This window comes from Felis catus, chromosome D3 (genome assembly GCF_018350175.1).
Source record: "Felis catus isolate Fca126 chromosome D3, F.catus_Fca126_mat1.0, whole genome shotgun sequence".
Taxonomy (NCBI): domain Eukaryota; kingdom Metazoa; phylum Chordata; class Mammalia; order Carnivora; family Felidae; genus Felis; species Felis catus.
Window position 1 is genome coordinate 41,328,379 of NC_058379.1, and position 23,185 is coordinate 41,351,563.

At 36.6% G+C, this 23,185-nt stretch overlaps 1 protein-coding gene across 2 annotated transcripts in view; it reads right to left on the reverse strand.

Annotated features, from left to right (window-relative positions):
- Nucleotides 1-23,185, reverse strand: part of NDC80 (NDC80 kinetochore complex component) — a 64,540-nt gene that overhangs the window by 18,926 nt on the left and 22,429 nt on the right. For both annotated transcript variants that reach the window (XM_003995047.5, XM_045041661.1), the window contains 3 exons: nt 21,554-21,759; nt 15,938-16,090; nt 13,539-13,628 (listed from right to left, as the gene is read on the reverse strand). In XM_003995047.5, coding sequence (XP_003995096.2) covers nt 13,539-13,628; nt 15,938-16,090; nt 21,554-21,759 — 449 coding nt within the window. The remainder of the gene's footprint in view (nt 1-13,538; nt 13,629-15,937; nt 16,091-21,553; nt 21,760-23,185) is intronic.

Sequence of the window (23,185 nt, forward strand, 5' to 3'; positions counted from 1 at the left end):
GAAGGTATTTCTTGCATGAAACAGAATATAGCAAAATGTATAAATAAGCTGGATATATTTTTTTTAAGTTTATTTATTTTTGAGAGAGAGTGAGAGAGCGAGCGAGCACAAGCTGGGGAGGGGCAGAGAGGAGAGACAGAATCCAAAGCAGGCTCCAAGCCATCAGTGCAGAGCCTGACGTGAGGCTCGAACTCACGAACTATGAGATCATGACCTGAGTCAAAACCAAGAGTCGGACCCTCAACTGACTGCGCCACCCAGGCGCCCTGCTGGATCCTTCCTTAAAAGAACGATTCAACACATATATGAAGTTATAAAAAAATTATGTTTATATATATATGTATTTGGGAAAAATTTAATGAAGCAATTGTTATTTGGTAAAAGATAGGATGGTAAAATGACTACATATTTATTAAAAAAACTTGCATATACTTCACATTCAATTATCAAAGTCCGTTGGTAAGGTATATTCTTTTCCTATTTTACAAATGAGAAGAGTTGGCTAGAATAAATGCTATTCGCTTAGGATCATTCAACCAGCATATGCCCCGAACTCCAAACTACATGTTCTACTAACTCCAAGGACCTTTCTATACCACCTGACTTTCAAGTTATTTTAAAGGATGGAGTTACTGAAGCTACTGTTGGGCAGGAAAAAATTTTCTCTGCCATTAAAATTCTTTTGGCTGATCTAAGAATTAAACTGACATGAGACCGATTAACAGGAGAGAATCAAATTTAATTTCGTATGTATGGGGAATCCACAAAGATATGAGATTCTAAAGACAGGCAAAATGAAGTATGAGTGTTATCGTGAACTAAGGATAAGGGTAGGGGCCTGGGACTTCAAGAAAAGGACAGCAATTCATGGGAAGATGAAAAGAGTAAGTGTTTGTTGAACAAATGTTTGCTGGGCCACACAGACACAATGGGACACAGAGGAATTTTAACAAAGGGACTTTGCTAAGTTCCTCCCTGTCTACCACCCCCAGTTTATATTATACTGTAGTTATCTGTGGTGATAGCTGTCTTCTGGGAGCAGATCCTTTAAATTCTTTTAGGCAGTTAGGGGATGGAGATCAAAGTTTCTGAGTCTTTTGGGCCTTGAATGTTTTCAGCTCTAAATAAGCTGCATGCCAAATGGCACATCTTGGGACAATTTGCCCTTGGCCTTGACACTATAAACTTGCAGTCTAAAGACATGTTATTTCTGAAATAACTACTAAATTAAACAAGTTGTTGCATTAAGTTTACCTGCAATAAGACCAATGGACACCCAAATAACCAGACTTCCACTAGGCTGTCATGTTTGGTCAAAATCATGTTTACTTATCTCTGAGCAGCTTCTACCTTCCATGTAAGCTTTATCAAAGTTTCATCAATTGAACATTCCCCTCTCCAGTTACAAAAATATACATTTCCATGGTGGCAAATAAGGAAAAGCTTAAAGAAAATAACAATTACCAATAATACTACAATCCCAAAGAACCACTATTAATATTTGGCATACTTCTTCTAGTATTTTTTTTCATTCATTCATTCATTCATTCACTCATTCATTCAATAAGCAACTGTCCAGCAGTTTATAAGCAAAGAAGATAAAATTAGTTGATTTTAAAATTAGATGATTTTTTTTTCTGTCATTGAGAAGGCAGAAGCCACTAGAATAGAATTCCATCACTTCTTGCCTTCAGTCAACCCAACCAAAATATTTGTTTGAGACCTTTCCTTCTTCCTTCCAGTCAGTTTCAGGATGCAGGACACCCATTTTACTCATGAAGATAAGCAACACATTTAGCTCTTTTCTGGACCCCAAGCCTTCATATTTCTTCATGAACTATATTCAAACCCATCAATCCTTTTTGATCACAATTTCTTAAACTTTACTATCTTTCCCTTGAATGCACTCATCTTAAAAACAATTTTTTTAATGTTTATTTATTATTGAAAGACAGAGCAAGACAGAGCATGAGCATGGGAGGGGCAGAGAGAGGAGGAGACAGAGAATTTGAAGCAGACTCCAGGCTCTGAGTTGTCAGCACAGAGCCTGACGCGGGGCTCGAACCCACCAACTGCAAGATCATGACCTGGGCCCAAGTTGGATGCCCAACCGACTGAGCCACCCAGGCGCCCCTGAACGCACTCATCTTTAAAACCAAACAACTCCCTCCCCAACCAAAAAACCCCACTGCACAAAAATGAAAACCTTTTCCATACACCACTTCCTATTATTCCATTTTCTTTCCTCAGACTCAAACTTTTGTGATAGTCTGATCTGTAGTTCATAGAGAGTAGACTATTCACATTCTACAGCATCTTCCTCTACTACCATTAAACTTCAGTCTATAATAATATGCTTTCTGGCTCCTCTGCTTCACGAAGTTGCTTTTGCAGATATCACCAGTAACATCTCAATTACTAAAGTCAATGAACACCTTTCAGACTTAATCTTATTAGATATCTATCTAACATTTGTAGTTGCTGATCACTCCCTCCTGAAATTCCCTTCTTTGGTTTCTATGACCATGGAAGCTCCTAGTTTTCTCTTTTAAGTTTTGAGAGGTCCTTCTAATTCTTCCTTACAGATTTCTCTTTCTCTGCTTGTACTTTGGTAGTGGATGTTCTCCCAGGATTCTGATCTTTGCTGTATTCTTATCTATTCACTTGTGAGAGCTCTCTTTCTCTCTCTTTCTGTCTCTCTCATTTTCACACCTGAAAGATCTCCTGGCTTTAATTACTACATGCTAAGAGATACTTATTTACAACTATGCCCAAACTTCAACTTCCTACAGGACATTCTCCACTTTGATGTCCTAGAGACCTGAAACTCAGCATACCCCAGCCTGAAATTCTTCTATACCCTTCTCTTGTATTCTTTTATCAACGTTCTAGAATATCACCACTGAAAGATCCTCTTCTTGACCAAACCATTCATGCTCTCCTGAACTCTTCTTTCTTTTTTTAAATATTTATTTATTTTTGAGAGACACAGAGCATGAGTGGGGATGGGCAGAGAGAGAGAGAGAGAGAGAGAGAGAGGGAAATACAGAATCTGAAGCAGGCTTCGGGTTCTGAGCTGTCAGCACAAAGCTCGACAGGGGCTTGAACTCACAAACTGCAAGATCATGACCTGAGCTAAAGTCAGACACCTAAATGACTGTGCCACCAGGTGCCCCTGACCTCTCTTTCTGGCTTGTGTTTGTCCTCTATATTGTTCAGATTTACCAAGAACCATGCTAAGACAATTTAATCAGAATCCCTAACCTCAATATCTAATCAGGTTCCTCATTCTCCAACATCTCCCAGTTGATATCTGATCACCTTGACCTGGCTTGAGTATAAACCCTATTAGGTCGGTTTAGACAGAATCCTCCCTTACCCCTAGCATTTCCCTCAGTAAATTTTTATCCACTGATCTGCACACTACTCCTTGGTTATTAATTTCCAGTTTTTCTTTCAGTTGTACTTGGAGATAAGCCCAATGTTTCTCACCTACTATAAAACTTCTTTGTAATAGCTCCCCCTTGAATAAAGTCTACCTTACCACCATTAAGTGTCATGGCTAATTTTTCTTTTCCTTTAACAGCATATACCAAAGGTGGACACCTGCATTCTTAATTTCTTTCTTCCTTAACCTTCACATCCAAATAGACCACTAAATTACATAGTCTCAATCTTTATATTTCTTTTTTCCATTGTCACTGCAATAGCCTTGGTTTGAGGCTTTACTTATCACTCAGGATACTGTTAGGTCTCTTAACTATGTGTCTCTAGTTTCATGTACCTCTAACTTAGTCTTCAAAATGCCAACATCGTGGGCTTACTAAAATACACAGGTGTTGGGGCACTTGGGTGGCTCAGTTGGTTAAGCGTCTGACTTTGGCTCAGGTCATGATCTTATGGTTGATGCATTTGAACCCCACATTGGGCTCTGTGCTGACAGCTCAGAACCTGGAGCCTGCTTCCTATTCTGTGTCTCCCTCCCTCTCTCTCAAAAATAAAAGAAACATTAAAAAAAAAAAAATACACAGGTGTTCTGCTTTCTCTTAAAAATCTTCAATGGTATCTGGTGCCTACAGAATAAGAATGCAACCAGTAATCAAGAACAGCAAGCTCCAGGGCATCTGAGTGGCTAAGTAGGTTAAATGTTCAACTCTTGGTTTTGGCTTAGGTCATGATCTCAAGGTTCATGAGATTGAGTCCTGCTGTGAGAATGGAGCCTGAGTGGGATTCTCTCTGTCTGTCCCTCCCTGCTTGTATGCTCTCCCTCTCTCAAAATAAATAAACTTAAAAAAGAAAAAAAAAAAAAAGAATAGACAAGTTCCTTCATAACTATGTTTTTGTTTCTCCAGATCTAATTGCAGTTTCAACCTTCGCCAGGGATGTAATCTTAACAGGTCAAGTCTGGAATTTGTTAGCACCAATGAGGTAATAATCTGCCTAATAAGACCATTTTGTTCCTCAAGGGGAGGTGACTTTGCCTGAAATAATCCTCTTTTTTGGTTTATGACTTCCTTGTCCTGCCTTTAAAAACTTTCCTTTCTATAGTCCTTTGAAGCTCTTTTCTGTTTGTTAAATGGGATGCAGCCTGATTCATGAACTGTTGAACAAAGCCAATTAGATCTTTAAATTTACTCACTTCTTTACAAAACTAGAAATGCAGCCCTAGAGACAATACAAAATTCATCTATTTTTATTTTAAACAATCCCCAAACCTCCTCTATTTATCTTAAATGACTTGTAACTTGTATTCTTTCCTGGTGCCTTTGAGATGTACATGTTAAAGTACAACTTCAGGAAGGTAATTATTATCAAGAAAAAAAATGAAAAACACAAGTTATAAGGTCTCTGTTTACATGTTTACGTGTGTCTATTATATGTGAGTTATAGATGTGTGGTATTTTCTGCCTCTGGACGGTCTTACTAAAATTAGTCTGTAAAAAAGCTCTATTTAACTGGACTTAAATAAGTGCTTAAAGTATTCATAAAAATTGTTAAAATATAATAGAAACTAACCCAAATGCTTTCTTTCTTTCTTTTTTTTTTTTTTTTAAGTTTTTTATTTTGATAGAGCAGAGGAGGGGCAAAGAGAGAGGGAGAGAGAGAATCCCAGGCAGGCTCCGCACTGTCAGCACAGAGCCTGATGCAGGGCTGGAACTCATGAACTGTGAGATTGTAACCTGAGCAAAACCCAAGAGTCAGATGCTTAAACGACTGGGCCACCCAGGCACCCCTAACCCAAATGCTTTCTGAATGCATATCACGTAAGTGCTTAAGTTAGCTTAACTTTGTTGATTTAATTAAAATAAACCTTCCTTAAGAGTTATCAACATTGAATAAAATACTTACATACAAGTCTTATTCCACCTGGGCTTATCAATCAAATGAGTTAATGTTATCTGTTACAAAATTTGTCAGCAAGAAAAATTAGCTTGGGCTGATGGGTGACTTTGTTTAATAAACTTTTGGTGGGTAAACTAAACATAGTAAAGGGGCACCTGGGTGGCTCAGTCAATTAAGCATCTGACTCTTGATCTCAATCAGGTCATAATCATTTGGTTTGTGAGTTAGAGCCTCAGCACAGAGCCTGCTTGGCATTCTGCATCTCTCTCTCTCTCTCCAAATAAATAAATAAACTTTAAAAATGTTAAAAAATAAACACAGTAAAGAACAAGTATATTAAATGGATGTAAATTAGATAAAAAGTTTTTAGGTGAATTTTTAAATAGTTTTCCCAAATCTTTTTTTTTAACCTGGAACTTTAAAGTTTTGCTAGGTTAAGTTAAACGATGAGTTGCATTAAATTCATTCACTCTTCATATTATTTCCAAATAAGATAAAATACTGAAACATTAATTACTGAATATCGGTTTATCCACTTTTTACTTCCTTTTACAGAGGAACTATAAAGCTATGTGGGTCTACTAGTAAACATGTGTTATGCTGCTCTGACAAATCTTCTGTGAGAAAGCACATGTTTCTTAAAGTCATAAAAAAGTATTTATTAGTCTGCTAATTCATATAATGGTAATGGAAAAGACAATTTATAATTTCTTACTTAGATTTCACTAGAAATTAAAAGTTTCCGAGGGTTAAAAATTCTACTATGTGTAACTGAAATTGCTAGAAATAATAAGGGAAACACATTCTATGTGTGGTCAGGGTTGGCTGATTAGAATGAATTTAGGGGCTGTTGTGTGGCTCAGTCGGTTAAGTGTCCAAATCTTGATTTTGGCTCAGCTCATGATCTCACGGTTTGCGAGTCTGAGCCCCGGATCAGGGACTTGGGATTCTCTCCCCCCCTCTCTGCCCCTCCCCTGTTCTCTCTCTCAAATAAACATTAAAAAAAAAAAAAAAAGAATAAATTTAATTAAGTAAAAGTTTTAATATAAAAAATAAGCTAGTACAAACTTAGAATGTGGTTTTCTTTCTGTTAATAGAGCAAAGTTTTCTTAGATTACTGGCCCACTCTTATTCAGAAATTTAAGCAAACTTTTTTCTTAACTTTTAAAGTAATCTGCCTAGGGGCGCCTGGGTGGCGCAGTCAGTTAAGCGTCCGACTTCAGCCAGGTCACGATCTCGCGGTCTGTGAGTTCGAGCCCCGCGTCAGGCTCTGGGCTGATGGCTCAGAGCCTGGAGCCTGTTTCAGATTCTGTGTCTCCCTCTCTCTCTGCCCCTCCCCCGTTCATGCTCTGTCTCTCTCTGTCCCAAAAATAAATAAAAACATTGAAAAAAAATTAAAAAAAAAATAATTTGCCTAGAAAGCAAAGATTTTGTTTTCTTAAAATAATTTCCTGTGTTGTTTTTTATCAGGTCTTTGATTACTTAAGAAAGCTGAGCATTCTCTACTAGAAGAGCTAAGTTTTACTTATAACTATTTTACTTTCTGTATTTGTCTGTGAAGTCTTTGTCACCATAGTTAAATGGATAACTAAGTATTATTTCAGTGACCTATGATCTTATTTGACAAAGTATCTTAAAACCTCTTGATATTCCTACAAACTTCTCCAAAGCGAACTAACTTTTCAACCTCAAACTAACTTTGAGATTTTCTGGAGGGCTTCTAGAACCTCCCAAAAGACTTGTTATCTCTCCAGAAAAAGAAGAGATGCTAAACTAATTAGGCTTATTTGATATGTTAAATTATGCGGGAAGTATTGTCAAGTAAGAAGACTAAGCTTTCGTTCTATTGTATTTATGTAAATATATGTTTTCTAGAAATTGTACTAAATCCCCAAAGTCTAATATATCTTGGTATAGTGTTATCAGTCATAATTTCACTTATTATCTTAAAATATTCCATGTTACTGAAATAACCAACTTTCCTTGTCAATTCCATTACAGTGAACTTTAACCAGATTTCAACAATGGACATTTTTACAAGTCTTTTGTCATTCACAGACTGTTATTGTTTTACCCTGATACTCTGCAATAGTTTCCTGCAAAAATACTTCATCTTCAAGGAGATGTAAGGAAAGGGCTTTTGACAAGTACAGATTTCTGATAACTTTATGATCATAAAACTGAACTGGGTAAGAATTTCCAAAACTAACAGTAAACTGTATTCAAGTATAATAAGAATTAGTAACATGGAACTGAATGAACTGAGGAGGATGATAACTTTTTATGATTTGTTGTTTGAAATGCTGTTGTCTAATGTTTTGCTTTTCCAGATTTAAGGACACCTTTGTCTTAAAATATGTAGGATTTACAACAATTTGGTTATATGTGTGTGTGTGTGTGTGTGTGTGTGTGTATATGTATATATATATATATATATATATATATATATATATATATATATATATATATATATGTTTAAAGTTTATGTATCTGGGTGGGGGAGAGGCAGAGAGAGGGAGAGAGAATCCCAAGTAGGCTCTGCGCTTGTCAGCACAGAGCCCAATGCAGGGCTCCATCCCACAAACCATGAGATCATGACTTGAGCCAAGATCAAGAGTCAGAGGTTTAACCAAGACTGAGCCACCCTGACACTCCTAAAGTATATCTTTATAAGCAATGATGAAACATTTTTCTACCTGGTCCAGATTTTGGAAACTCTTTTGAGTATTCTTTTCATGATAATACAGTTAGTTATTTGTATAAGTTCATTAACAATCTGTCTCCTTGTAATAAGACACACAATTGGAAATATTGGGTATATTATCAAGGCTTTGATTGGATTTTCATATTTGAGAGAGGTTTGCATAGACTCATATATGACTGGACACTCTTAAGGAACTAAGGTTGACTTTAAGGGAGTCAATAAAGCCCCTTGCAAAAATCAATCTGGTACACCTTGCTTACAAGTTTCCAGCAAAGTAATTTTAAAAAGAGCTTATATGGTCAATCACTTTTCTTGCTATTCTTATGTAATTAATCAGGCCAAGTCTAATGCATATAAATTAGTTTTATTGTGGTTATCTTTGGTAAAATGGGGGTAATTGTAGAGAGAAAAATTATGTTTGAACCTGTGTAGATATTAAATTCTAATCCTGTTGTCTCTGAGGTTCTGTTACATACCTATAGATTGGACTAGGTCCTGGATTCTTCTAATTTCTTCAAATATCTGGCTATAACTGTCCAAATTAATGTTTCCATTTTTCTCCCCGACTTCTGATTTGGAACATTAAGAACCAAGACTGCCTTGAATCTCCTTGAAAGGGACTATTACTACTTCCTTACTACCCAGATGGCAGCAAGATTTCAGGGACTTGAACCCTAAATACATATCTCACAGCTGAAGAAGGCTCTGCCTGACATCTAGTCCTGTGCAAATGATGGAGACTTCCCAATCAAATTGACCAAGAAGAGAAATAGCTGACAGCAAAGTAGATGGCTTCTTCTCAAGACACTGGATCAAGACTTCATACTTTAACTAAACATGACATCTTCTATTCTCTTCCTTTACTTTGGCACTATTCTGGAAAGATAAAGCCATCATCTGTATCTCCCAGACCATTGCTAATGGGGTATTTGGAACAACTTTTTATTTCAGGCTAGGACAAAACCTAACTGACCCTTGGTATGTATAGGTAAATGCAGCAATCCTTGTGATTTAATCCATTAACAGGACTTCCTTAATGGGAATGATTTGTGCCCCAACAGGGTTTTTCTTTGTCTGTGGTGGTTATCATCCCCCCTGGGACTATGAAGGCCTAAATGGCTAACATATAATTGGATAATGCCTCTTAGGTTATTTAACTCTGCCTCTAACTGCCCATACTGAGACACCTCACTGGTCAACTCCCTAAATTTAAACTGTCAAGTCAGAGGGATTTCGTAGGAGGCATTCATGACTCAAAATTTGCTTCCTTTGACTCTGGCCAAAGTTGTTCTTGGTAACAGGACAGCCCTTGATTATCTTTTAACTGACCAGGGAGGTGTTTGTGCTATGGCCAACACTACCTGTTGCACCTGGACTAACATTTCTGGGGAAACTGAAACTCAGTTATATAAGATCACTGAGTAAGCCACTTGGTTTAAAAAGATGACTCCTTTAGTGGGGTCTTTCTTTGACTTACTTGATTTTGATTGGTTTGGGTCTTGGGGACCATGGTTGGAAAGTACAGTCCAAACATTGGACTTATTTGTTATAATCATAAAAATCTCCTACTATGTTATATTCTCTCAAAAACTTTAAGTGTATGTTTGCAGCCTTGAACTATCAAGCAAATGATCTCCCTAGGACTAGAACATCAGAAAAGTGAAAAGAATGACAGACTTAAGGAATATGAACCTAGAACTGAGACCTGTGACTGTCACAGAGATTAAGCACAAATGTCATGACTTAGGTCATGGATATCACACAAAGGAACAACAAAAGCTGCAAGTGGTGCTGATGCCTTAAATTGCGATCGTATCTCTCAATCAAGGTGATAGCATGATCAAAAGGGGAAAACTAAAGGAAACTACCAGTTCAAAATGGAGTTACTTGTGCTGGGCCCATGTCACCAAACCAGAGCTTAATATTCAACCTAACTGCAATTTCAACCTTCCCCAGGAATATAATCTTAACAGGTCAGTCTGGAGTTTCTGGTTAGCACCACTGAGGTAATCCACCTCATAAGACCCTTTTGTCTTTCAAAGGGAGGTGAAATCTTGCCTGAAATGATCCTTTTGTGTGTATGTGTGTGACTTCCTTGTCCTGTATTAAAAATTGTTTTCCGGGGCGCCTGGGTGGCGCAGTCGGTTAAGCGTCCGACTTCAGCCAGGTCACGATCTCGCGGTCCGTGAGTTCGAGCCCCGCGTCAGGCTCTGGGCTGATGGCTCGGAGCCTGGAGCCTGTTTCCGATTCTGTGTCTCCCTCTCTCTCTGCCCCTCCCCCGTTCATGCTCTGTCTCTCTCTGTCCCCAAAATAAAAATAAACGCTGAAAAAAAAAATTAAAAAAAAAATTGTTTTCCTTTCTGTAGTCCTTTAGAGTTTCTAATTGTTAAATGGAATACTGCCCAATTCATGAATTGCTGAGTAAAGTCAATTAGATCTTCAAATTTACCCATTGAAATTTTAGCATTTGTTTAATTATTTTAATTCATTAATTTACGTTTAGTCATTACTATGTCAAATAGCTATTTTATCTTATGCCATCTTAATTTGGTTAAATTGTCAAATTTAAGAAATAGATTAATCTTCAGTCGCTGAAGCATATGATATTACTAATCATTTCTTTTTTCCTCTAGTTTTGATATAATGTATATATACCACTGTATAGGTGTAAGGTGTATATGATATAAGAGGGGGGGAGGAGGAGGGAGGAGGGAGGGGGAGAGGGGGGAGGGAGAGAGAGAGAGAGAGAGAGGGGAGAGAGAGAGAGAGAGAGAGAGAGAGAGAGAGAGAGAGAGAGAGAGAGAGAAAACTAACACTACAATAAGTAGTTGAGTTAAAATCAGGACTTTCTTGAAAGTCTTCCCTACTTTGGCTTTTGGCTTTTATAGCATTTTCTCTTCCAGTGATCTCCAACTATTTTGTCCACTTCTAAGAGTTTTCCCCATAATTTCCCCATAATCTCCTTCCTTGAATTGCTTAAGTGGTGCTATTTCTCAAGATTTAATCCTCTGCCACTTTCCTCTACATATGCTAAGAAATATCACTCACATCTGGCTTCAAAGTATCATGTATATGGTAAAGACCCTGAAATGTACATTTTTAGACTTGATCTCTCCCCTATGTTCTGAATCTACTGTTTCAGCTTCCTTTTGGAGGTCTATGTTCTGTAAACAGTAAGCTCAACATCTCTAGTACTCTCCTGGTCACATGCACTCATTTTTTTCTCTGCAGAGTTACCCGCACAGGGAAAATGGAAGTCACTGTCAGTGCTTCTTTCTCTCTTAGCTTTAAAAGTCCATCAAAAATGCTTGGGTTCTACCTCAACATTTCCTAAACCTGTCCAGTTCCTTCTATTTGTACTTTGGTTTAACCTCTTAACAATTTTAGTTACTTCCCCACAAGTCATTTTTTTCTATGCCCAAAGGGGTTTTGCAAAAATGCAAATCTGATTAGCATAACCGCAGGTCAGTCTTTTTCTCCAAATGGTAGTTTATATTTCATATAAACTTGTTATATTTACCTTTGGAATATTAATATTGGGCCTAGCCTATAGTACGCATCTTATAATCCCCATTTTATTCACCCCCCTAAATTTCCTGCTTATAGCCCTTAAGAAGTTTCAAGTCTGGGGTGCCTAGGTGGCTCAGTCAGTTGAGTGTCCAACTCTTGGTTCAGCTTGGGTCATGATCTTGTGGTTTGTGGGTTCGAGTCCTGTGCTGGGCTCTGTGCTGACAGCCTGCTTGGAATGCTCTCTCTTTGCACCTCCCCTGTTCTATCTCTCTCTCTCAAAATAAACATTAAAAAAAGTTTTAAAAAGTTTCAATTCAGTTTGAAAATCTACAGGTTTAGTGCCCATTCCAACAGAAGAGAGAAATCAAACTGAAGGAAGCTAAGGGAAGACTTCATCTTGAATAACAGTCACATCTGTGGAGTACCTGTTAAAGCAGTCCCAATTCCTTCTTTCCAATGTGTGATGTTACAGAAACCCCAAATTATAATAATAGTAGTATCATGAAACTGCCCACTTATCTAATGTTACAAAGTTTACTATTTTTTTGATTGGAAATTCTTTCTAATACAAAGTAAATCTTGATACACTTTGTTAACATGTAAAAAACGTGAGTTACTTGCATAATTATTCGTTTAATGCATAGGTTTTATTTCCAGATGAGAAAAAAAATTTTTATTCCAGGTAAAGATAGGATTTTGTATCTTGAAATGCCACAACAGTTCTTGAAGATACGAATTAACTGGGGTTTTCCTTCAATTATTTGGTGTCACATAAACAATACCTTTTGTTTGCAGTTGAGAAGTAGCTTCTTAACTTTTCTTAATCAAGTATAACAATATTTAAAGATTATCAAATCAATAGTACTGTTCTCTCTGAGAGATATTGGTCATATCATGTTTCAAGTATCTTAGAAGCAGGAACTTTCTGAAACTTACTTTTGGAAATAGACTTTTATAGGCATTTGAGTTCCCCTGAATTTCATGGTGCGGAGTGAAAAATTTGATAAATAAAAATCTCTTAATTTATCATAGCTACTTAGCCTCTAGCCCCAAATGATATATATCTACTTTTAAGGGAGCCATGTCAAATTCCTTTAAGCACAAAAAAGGATATTAAGGGGTGCCCGTCCGGCTTAGTTGGAAGAGCATGTGACTCTTGATCTTGGGGTTGTGAGTTTGAGCTCTACACTGAGTATGAGATTACTTAAATAAAAATAAAACTTAAAAAAAAAAAAGGATATTAAATTATTTCAAGTTGAAGGAGGAAATTCTCCATTTAAAGTCAAGGGAAATTTATTCAGTTTTGTATCACTTCATCAATGATATGTAAAGCCTAGAATGTTTAAGTTATTTAATTTTTTTTTTCAACGTTTTTTATTTTATTTTTGGGACAGAGAGAGACAGAGCATGAACGGGGGGAGGGGCAGAGAGAGAGGGAGACACAGAATCGGAAACAGGCTCCAGGCTCCAAGCCATCAGCCCAGAGCCCGATGCGGGGCTCGAACTCACGGACCGCGAGATCGTGACCTGGCTGAAGTCGGACGCTTAACCGACTGCGCCACCCAGGCGCCCCTGTTTAAGTTATTTAAAAAATTACTTCAAATGTTTCCAAGTCAAGGGTATACCCACATCTCATTTTCCATAATATCTTATTAAAAGTTCATTCCTTAACAATTAAAAATTACAAATCACATTTAAGTGTTAAATATCTTACTCTTGCTTTTATTTTTTTTACTTAAATTTTTTTTAACATTTATTTTTGAGAGACAGAGAGAGGCAGAGAATGAGCAGGGGAGGAACAGAGAGAGGAAGACGCAGAATCTGAAGCAGGCTCCATGCTCTGAGCTGTCAGCACAGAACCCAACGTGGGGCTCGAACCCACAGACCGCAAGATCATGTCCTGAGCCGAAGTCATTGCTCAACCGACTGAGCCACCCAGGCGCCCCTTACTTTTACTTTTAATAACTGTTTTGTTACTTACTTGTTCTAAAGTATCCTCTAAGCTCATTTTTTTATTTAGAGCTTTATTAATTTCTTCTTCAGTTTGGTTCAACAGTTCCTTAAGTGGCACCTACAAAAGACATAGGATTAGGAGATCCATACGATATATGAAATTACAAAATTTCTCATGAGGCATCTACACATTGCAATAGAAGGAGCCAATTTTGGAGGAAAAAAAAGTGAAGCTATGATATTTTTAAACTAAATTAATACATCAGAAATAAGACAATAAAACTAATTTTCAATTTAATTTTTCTAACTGTAGAATGCAACTTGCTTTTGCTTCTCAATACCTGGAAAATTTTAGATTTGCTTTATCCATTCTGGAGATTCACTGCTATTATTTAAACATTTTATAAGTATACTTATTTTAATGCAGTATCTTTCTTGAAAACAATTTGTATTTTTCTCTTAATCCTTTTCAACTGCTTAGTTTCAAAATTATCTGCTTGTATTTCTTCTTTTTGCTATTCATTGGAACTCCACTATAGTAGAAAAGACTTCAAACACAGCAAATATCCACCAGCAGGGAATGACTGAATAAGTTACACATGGAGGAGTCTGAGGCTGCAAAAAGAACTGGGAAGATCTTGAAATACAACTGTGATGAGATAACCAGGGGAGGTTGTTCCGTGAAAAAAAGCAAGATGGGTGTCCAGAATAAGCAGATGTTTACCAGTTTATTTAAGTAATGATAAAAGTCGGGAACAGCCAGATGGGAGAGATGCAGAGCGTAAGGTACTCGGAAAGGGATGCAGAGCTTCCATGCCCTCTGGGTGTGCTACTCTCCCTACTTCTCCACATGTTCACCAGTCTTGAAGCACATAATCTGCTTGCATTCCTTATGTTTGTCCTCTATTCTAATAGTTTCCCATCACTATTTTTTAATTGAGGTCAAACTCACTTTAAAATGGTTAAACTGAAATCATTAAGTTAAAATGAATTTAATATAAAACTACTTCTTTTAAAGTGTATAGTTTAGTGGCATTTAGTACAATGTTGTGTAACCACACCACCTCTTGTTCCAAATCATCTTCATCACCAAAAGAAAATTTTGTGTTACTATGTTTTTAGTAGGTCTTTTGAAGTTATTAATTGCGGAGTTTTAATTTTGGCTGCTCTTTTTCTTTGAAAGATGCAATGCCTTTTTAATCTAAGAACTTTTCTCCAAATATTATTTGCGATGGTTGGGTTGCACCTTCTGGATGCTATTTCTATTTCTATTGTTCTATTATTATGTAACACTATGTCCAAAGATCACAGAAAAACTTTCCCCTTTTCCAAGAATATGCATTCTTTTTGTATTGGGTAATCCTTCCTATACTGATTTGATGCAGGTTTTATTTTCTTGCACTAGTGTCCGTCTACCTGCCTACCCAGCTATTGCTTGAGAAACAATTCAGTAAAAGATTAAATGTTTACTGGGTGGATTTTTTTCTATTGAAAATGAGTCTGACTTTATTTCATCACAGTCTGTTCACCAAATAAACTGTGATCATTGGGAAAGTAGGAACTGTGTCTTTCTGGGTGTTTCATCTCTAGCACCAGCTGGTATGGAACTTAATATGTACTCAATAAATAATGTATTGAATGAATGATTCTCAAGGGAAAAATGCATAGCTTTATACTCTGATATTCTTTATTCAAAAACTAAGTATTTTGAAAGTTGACATTTCTGTGGGGGCTACTAAAATACTAATATCTGTGAATAACTAAGAAGTTGCAATAGAACGATTTAAAAATTTTCTTCTCCAAATTACATCCTTGGACATATTTAAAAATTAGGTGCACACTTTTCATTATTGACTACTGGTGTTACTTAATGTCCTGTTATATTTCATGCCTTCATGTGTGTCCTTGTACCTGAAACTCTTTCCCACAGACCATCGCAATAAATACCTCATCTTTTAAGACTTCATTCCAGGTTCACCATTTCTGTAGAAACTTTTCTTTCTCTTTAATTCTGGCAAGAATTGATCAATACCATATCTTGCAAACATTTCTAATAAAGTACATATATAGCAATTATTTATTTATATCTGTCTCTATTGGGACAAGTAGCAATTTAAGATTAAGAGTCAGGTAATTTTTCTCTTTATAATCCTGGTGTGTATTTTAAATGTAATCAAAGTTTCTATTGGATAGTTGAGTTGATAAAGTAGGTAGAGAGGAAGAAAAGGCTTTGTAATTCAAAGAGAAAAGTATAATAGATTTCTAATTATCAAAAAGATGGAAGATAAAAGGTTTTAGTGTTTTATTTCCATGCTCTGACCTCAGTCATGAACAGGCTGATGTTTAAACTATTAGTTATAAATAAATAAACATCAATCATATCATTTAAAAATCTTTTGAAGATTAATTAATCTCATGATTACTTACATAAACTTGAGCTCTGTATTTGACAAGGCAGTTGGCACCAGCTTCAGGATTAAACTTAATTTCAAAGTCATAACCTTTGGAATTTTCAGCACCCTTAGGAATAAGTTTTAATTTTCTGGCCAACTTGTGATACTCAGATAATTGTGTTTCAATCTGTAAGAACACCAAAATAAATGTTAAAGTAAACCAAATAGCCCTATTCCATATGGTTTTCAACAGGCATCTGCAATTTTACACAAAATTATACATATTTTTTTTAGTTTTGTAATTTGGTATATAAGAATGAAAGATATTATTCACAATCTGTAGGGTAATTTAAAAACTATAATTAGTAAGCAATATCCTACTGTTCTTTCTTATCTGTTCTTATCTTACTGTTCTTCCTAATGTTCTTCTCATTTCCAAATAGCTTGGAACAAGAATCCATATCTAGGTATAAACTAAAATTTACTTTTTAAAGTGCCAGGCAGAGAAATCATGAAAACAACACAAACTTTAGATTTATCTTTCAAAAAAAATTTTTTTTACATTTATTTATTTATTTTTGAGAGACAGAGACAGAGCACAAGCGGGGGATGGTCAGAGACAGATGGAGACACAGAATCCGAAGCAGGCTCCAGGCTCTGAGCTGTCAGCACGGAGCCTGACGTGGGGCTTGAACTCACAAACCGTTGAGATCATGACCTGAGCCAAAGTCGGATGCTCAACTGACTAAGCCACCCAGGCGCCCCTGGATTTATCAATTTAAAAAGTAAAACATTTCTTCTTTTTTTTAATTTATTTTTGAGAGACAGAGAGAGGGCACAAGCCGGGGAGAAGTGGAGAGAGAGGGAAAAACAGGATGCGAAGCAGGCTCCAGGCTCTGAGCTGTCAGCACAGAGCCTGATGTGGGGCTTGAACCCATGAACCATGAGATGGCCCGAGCCAAAGTCGGATGCTTAACCAACTGACTGAGCCACCCAGGAGCCCCTAAAAAATAAAACATTTCATTTATCTAAAATAAGTGAAATGTAATCATTTAAGTCTCAAATGTTATTTTAACAGAAATATTTTATTTTTAAAAAAATGTTTATTTGAAAGAGAGAGAGAGAGAGAATGAGAGGGGTAGGGGCAAAGAGAGAGGGAGAGAGAGAATCCTAAGCAGGCTCGTACCCCTTAACAAAAATATTTTAGTAAAACAATTCCATATTACCTGGTCTCTATCCCTTCCTTCAGGGCTCTGTTCAAATTACATTATCAGAAAGGCTTTTGCTCAAATGTAGCCCCCCAAATTTCTTAATCCTCTTACTTTATTTTTATTCACAGCACTTATTTTTATTTTTTAATATTTGTTTATCATTTTTGACAGAGAGAGAGAAAGAGAGAGAGAGAGAGAGACAGAGACAGAGCATGAGTGGGGCAAGGGCAGAGAGAGACACACAGAATCCGAAGCAGGCTCCAGGCTCTGAGCTGTCAGCACAGAGCTCGATGTGGGGCTTGAACTCATGGACTGTGAGATCATGACCTCAGCCAAAGTCAGATGCTTAACTGACTGAGCCACCCAGGCGCCCCTATTCATAGCACTTATTACTACCTGACATGTTTATTCACTTTCATTGTAAGCTCAATGAAAGCAGCTGCATCCCCTCAGGACCTAGAAGAGTACTTGGCATTTAGGAGATATATATTACATTTAAGTTTTCTTACTAATGAATCAGGAAATAATTTCAACTACTCCAATTTGTAATACAGTAGCTCTCTAGGGAGTACTAAGATATGTAGCTCTATTTGTCTTTATACTAAATGGTTTTAGAGGTAGTTGCTTCTGTTCTTCACTAACATTTTATTTATCTAAATGAAAACAGCTTTCACAAGCCCATGCACTTCATCACGTCTTATTGCAGGGAGAGTAAATGTGTGGCACATTTATTCTTTCTACAGCCAATTAAGACAGTGAAAACTGATCACACCTTTTCCTCATGAGCAGATGCAGGCTCAGTGTCTATCTCAACATAGATCCAGAAGGCTACTACCAGCCAGAGGTGGCATGAGGAATAAAAATAAGTTCAGAAAAAAAAGATGATGGATAAATGTTTAAATTGAGCTGTTACATTCTGCTATCATTCTTTAATCTCTCTCTCTCTTAGTACCCTAAGGTTTTCTGGTCTATGGCCTACTCTGGCCCTCATTAGATCACTGCTTACCTATTTCCTAAATAATATTCTTCTTTAAAAAAAAAAAAAATTCTTCTTTTATCCTGATCTTCCAAATAAACAGTATTTATACAGCTAATTTTAGCTAGCTAAACTTAAGAGTTCACCTGGTCCAGAGATTCATAACCTCCCCTTTCCCACATAGTGCTTGAGAGAAAAAATATATTCGTTAATGTATGTTGAAGGAACTCATTTCAGATTCACTGATGTAGTCCAACAACACCTCACTTTATTAATAAGGAAACTGAGGCTATGAGAGGTTAGATAACAGGTTGAGGTCACACAGGTATGCAATGGCAAATCCAGGGTTAAAATATAGGTTTACCAAATTCTAGGTTCAAAGACTTCTGGGATCACCACTATAGTCTACTTCTTATAAATGTCTATGTTTCTCCTTGATACACAGGACAGAGATTCTGTAGACGATAAGGAGGATGAGAGAGTACAGATAGGCAAGGCAAAGCAAAAATATGGTGAAATAGGGCTAAAAAAGTTGACAATGTTTACTGCTCATGCTGAACTGTCCATTCCACATTAAAAATTACATATGTAAGTGTGTAAAATATAGATTTTTAAAAATGTAAAATAGTTAAAACCTGACAAAGAAACTATTGTATTATGCCTATAATGATAACATACTTTATAAGGTGACCAGGATTAAAAACCAGTATTGTCTTGTTGGGCAAAAACAGCTGCTTTCTTTGAACTACTTTTTTTTATTTTAACAATAGCAGTAAATATATGTAAGAAATAATGTACTAAGGAAAGTGTTTGAAGTAGTAGAAGAGAAAACCTCATTACTTTTGGAACAAAACAGAGATTAAATTTTTCTCAGTGAAATATAAATTTTAGTACTATACCTACTGTATAGATAAACAAATATTAGGGTAGACAACTTCAAACCAAAATTTAATTTTGAAACTCTGTAGTCTGTCTTTTATCCATTAAAAAAAAAAAAGAGAGAGAGAGAGAGAGGGGCGCCTGGGTGGCTAGGTCAGTTAAGTGTCTGACTCTTCATTCTGGCTCAGGTCATGATCTCGAGGTTCATGAGTTTGAGCCCTGTGTTGGGCTCTGTGCTGACAGTGCAGAGCCTGCTTAGGATTCTCTCTCTCCCTCTCTCCGTGCTCCTCCCTGGCTCGTGCTTTCTCTCTCCCAAAATAAATAAACTTAGAGAGAGAGAGAGAGAGAGAGAGAGAGAGAGAGAGCCCTTAGAAAGACATGTTTTACTACCTTTTCTTAAAAAAGAGTCTTACCTTACATTTTTTTTTCTTAGGAATGTAATGGTGTATATAGCGAAAAAGATCACTTTGGAAATATTTGATAGGAAAACATTTGGTCCCTAGACAACTTGTTAATTTATTGTTTTAGAATACATTGGTGTCATGTCCATAAATTATGCTGAACCATTAAGAAAAAGTTCACATCTATTGAGAGTTACATTAAAAAGTGAGAGGGGCACCTGGGTGGCTCAGTCAGTTAAGCATCCGACTTCAGCTCAGGTCATGATCTCGGAGTCCATGGGTTCAAGCCCCACATTGGGCTCTGTGCTGATAGTTCAGAGCCTGGAACCTGCTTCAGATTCTGGGTCTCCCTCTCTCTCTGCCCCTCCCCTGCTCACATTCTATCTCTCTTACTCTCAATAATAAAAAAAACATTAAAAAAAAGTAAGAAAAATAGTGCATAGCTCTAAGCAAGGCAGAAGTATGGAACATTTATAAGGGACTGCCAACAAAAATAAGGACAGACTTTAATTATCTAGAAATTCATATGGTCAATGAGCCCACTTTTTCAACAATATTGGCTAAAAGGATAATGTACCACCTACAAAATTGAAATAAAGTCAAATAATTTGGTTGTGGTAAAGTTCGAGAGTGACGGCCGTTACTGAATCTGACAGAAATGTTTAAGTCCTGTTATTGCATTTGACACTGTTAATTCCTTCCTGACTCTTCCTTTCTCAGCTTCTATCTTCTTGACCTCTCTGGCTAGTCCTCAGTCTCTTTTAGGCTTCTCTTAAGGGACCTTCGTCCTTCAAGATGCTGGTGCTCCCTTCCTCCTATGTATTTTTCCTTGGTGAATTCATCTACCCTTATGCCTTCAATCACAATACATACTGAGTTTTACTTAATCTACATTGCAAACCTACATTATTTTATCCTGAGGTTCAGATACATAATAGATTAGTAGATATTTTCACTTGCACACCCATGGACACAACAGGTCAGCATACCATTTCCATTCCTGACTAGCAACTTCTATTTCAGAGTGAGTTTTACTATTGCTTGTCCCATTGCTCAAGCCAGACACTGTGAATGTATCCCTTTTCTTTCATCAAGTCTTATTTACTCTACCTAAGTAGTCAGAATCCACCTACTTCTTTGAATTTCCACTAATACACTCTAAATTCAGCTCATAACTTCTCACCACATTGCTGCCAAAGATCCTTATCTGTTTTGCTCCTTTCCAATCCATTTTTCACATGACCAAAAACAAGATCTTTCTGAAATACAGTTATCTGTTTAAAAATCTTAAGGGCTTTTTGGAACTTCTAGGATAGGATACAGTCCAAACTTTTAAATAAGAAAAGAATCTTTATCATCTAGTCTATACTTTTTCTCTTGAGTCTTTATCTGTTGCTATGTGTCCCTATCCCTTGCTATTAACCTGCAGCCATATGAAAAGATTCTGATGCCAGAGGGCATCATGCTGTTTGCTGACTCCCCTAAACTTGCCAAGATAACTCCTCCTTATACTTCCCAATTCAGTTCAGGTGTTATCTCCAGCAGAGAGCCCAACATAGGCTTGAACTCATGAACTGTGAGATCATGACCTGAGTTGAAGTCAGATACTTAACTGAATGAGCCACTCAGGCACCCTCAAGGAAGCCTTTCTAAAAATCACCTCATACATCTCCCCATACCACACACACACTACATCTGGGTTAGGTATACTATATGCTTCCTCAGTACCCCATGCAAACGGGGTCTGATCTCATGGTAGAAAAATATTGACTAGATTGGAAGTTACTCAAGGGGAGAGTGGAGTCTGGCTTCTTCTAAGCCCAGCTTCTTCTAAGTGGCACACAACAGGTGTTAAATAAATGTTTGAATAGTAAATAAGTAAAGGAAGAATGGACTCACATTGAATGAAAGGCACAAGGTTTATGAAAATTATTTTCATGGCTTTAGAGACTTTTTTATTTCTTGGTTCACTGCTAAAAAACATAGTTAACTTAAATCTGACTGAAAGAAATTGGGGTGTTACTGATTTGACACAAAAGGATGAGTGGATTTTAGTAAAATGTCAATGCAAAAAGTTTTACCTTTTTAGCCAATCTATTCTACCCACTCAGTTTTTCTTAACAGGGATAGGTCTTTACAAACTGTCAGCTCTGAGTTGCCACTCTGAAAATGGTATGACATACCGCCTCTTTGCCTCTGGCATATTTTAGCTCTTCATTCCACAATTGCTGTTGTTCAGCCTCCAGGTCTTTGGTTAATTTATTAATAGTCTGCTGCAGTTCATTCCTTTCATGATTTATTCTCTCAATGTCTGCAACTGAGTACTTCTGGTTATCAACAATATTCTGTAGGCGAGTATTCTCCTGTTTCATTGTCTCATATTCTAGTTCTGCATTGAAAAAAATTTGTTAAGTTCTTTCAATTCATACAAAGAAATTGATGCCATTATTTAATAGAGTTGATTAAGATTTCTAAATTTCCAAGTTATGTATATATATATATTTTCTCTTCTTTTTTGGGGGGGGGATAATTCTATTTGATCTCACTTTGTTAATAACATTCCTGAAAGATGGTACAATTAAAGTTTTATGTTAGGAACATATTTCCCTATTGGCTTGCTATGATTTTCAGAAAGTGCTATATGAAAAAAATATGGCCCCACACGTAATGATTAGGATTGAGAATTACTACACTTAAGAGGGATAGTCTGGGGGCACCTGGGTGGCTCAGTCGGTTGAGCGTCCGACTTTGGCTCAGGTCACAATCTCGCGGTATGTGAGTTCGAGCCTCATGTCGGGCTCTGTGCTGACTGCTCAGAGCCTGGAGCCTGTTTCAGATTCTGCGTCTCCCTCTCTCTCTGCCCATCCCCTGTTCATGCTCTGTCTCTCTCTGTCTCAAAAAATAAATAAACGTTAAAAAAAAAAAAAAAGGGATAGTCTGCTGGTATTCAAACGCTTTTAATACTCCAGTATGATTCTCTTCAGTAAGTCAGAAAACCCACAAGTTTTTCACAAACAAAAAAAAAATTTGTATTTAAATACATCTTGTTTCACTGACATTTTCAGTAGTTTTATCAGATACTAAGTAACTATAATGGTTAAGTTCTTGCTTTGTCTATTTACCAAAATTTGTAACAAAAAATGACTATATTGTACTAAGACAAAATGGTACTTACAAACAGGAAATGATCATGCAAAGAGAAAGAAGTTTTCAAACTTAAAATATTTGGGGTTATACAGAATAGTGTTTTCTAACCTTTTGTTATTCATAGCTTATAAAGAATGTGATAGTACTTTTAAGCAGTCTGGGATAGGTGGATGAGGAAGTTCATGACCAAAGGGGCCATGAGAATCACCCCAAAGGCTGACAGGATCAAGATCTTGGCTTTGTTATAACTCAGTTGTAGCACTATACTTGGAAAGCTCCAATCTGAGCTCAAAATAAATTAATAGTTGGTTTAAGTAAAATTTTTTATATTTATCACAGGAATCTGCACAAAAAATCCACAATGTACATTATCCATACAGTTTAAATAGGTCTCTTTCATTCTTGGCCACAAATGACTTTAAATAATCAATAAAGTTAAAATACTCAGAATAAAAACATTTTAGATTAAGTTATCAAATTATCTCAAACGAAGTCAATCTGGAATGGTAAATGATTGCTAAAGTATCTCTCTCACCTCTTCAGCTTGTAATTATTGGAAAAAAATTCTCACAAGTAGAAAGTATGAAAATTGTCTTAATTAAATACCAATGAGGAAGACAGAGTATTAATATTATAAATTATTGATTTAATTACAAATATTGCTGTAA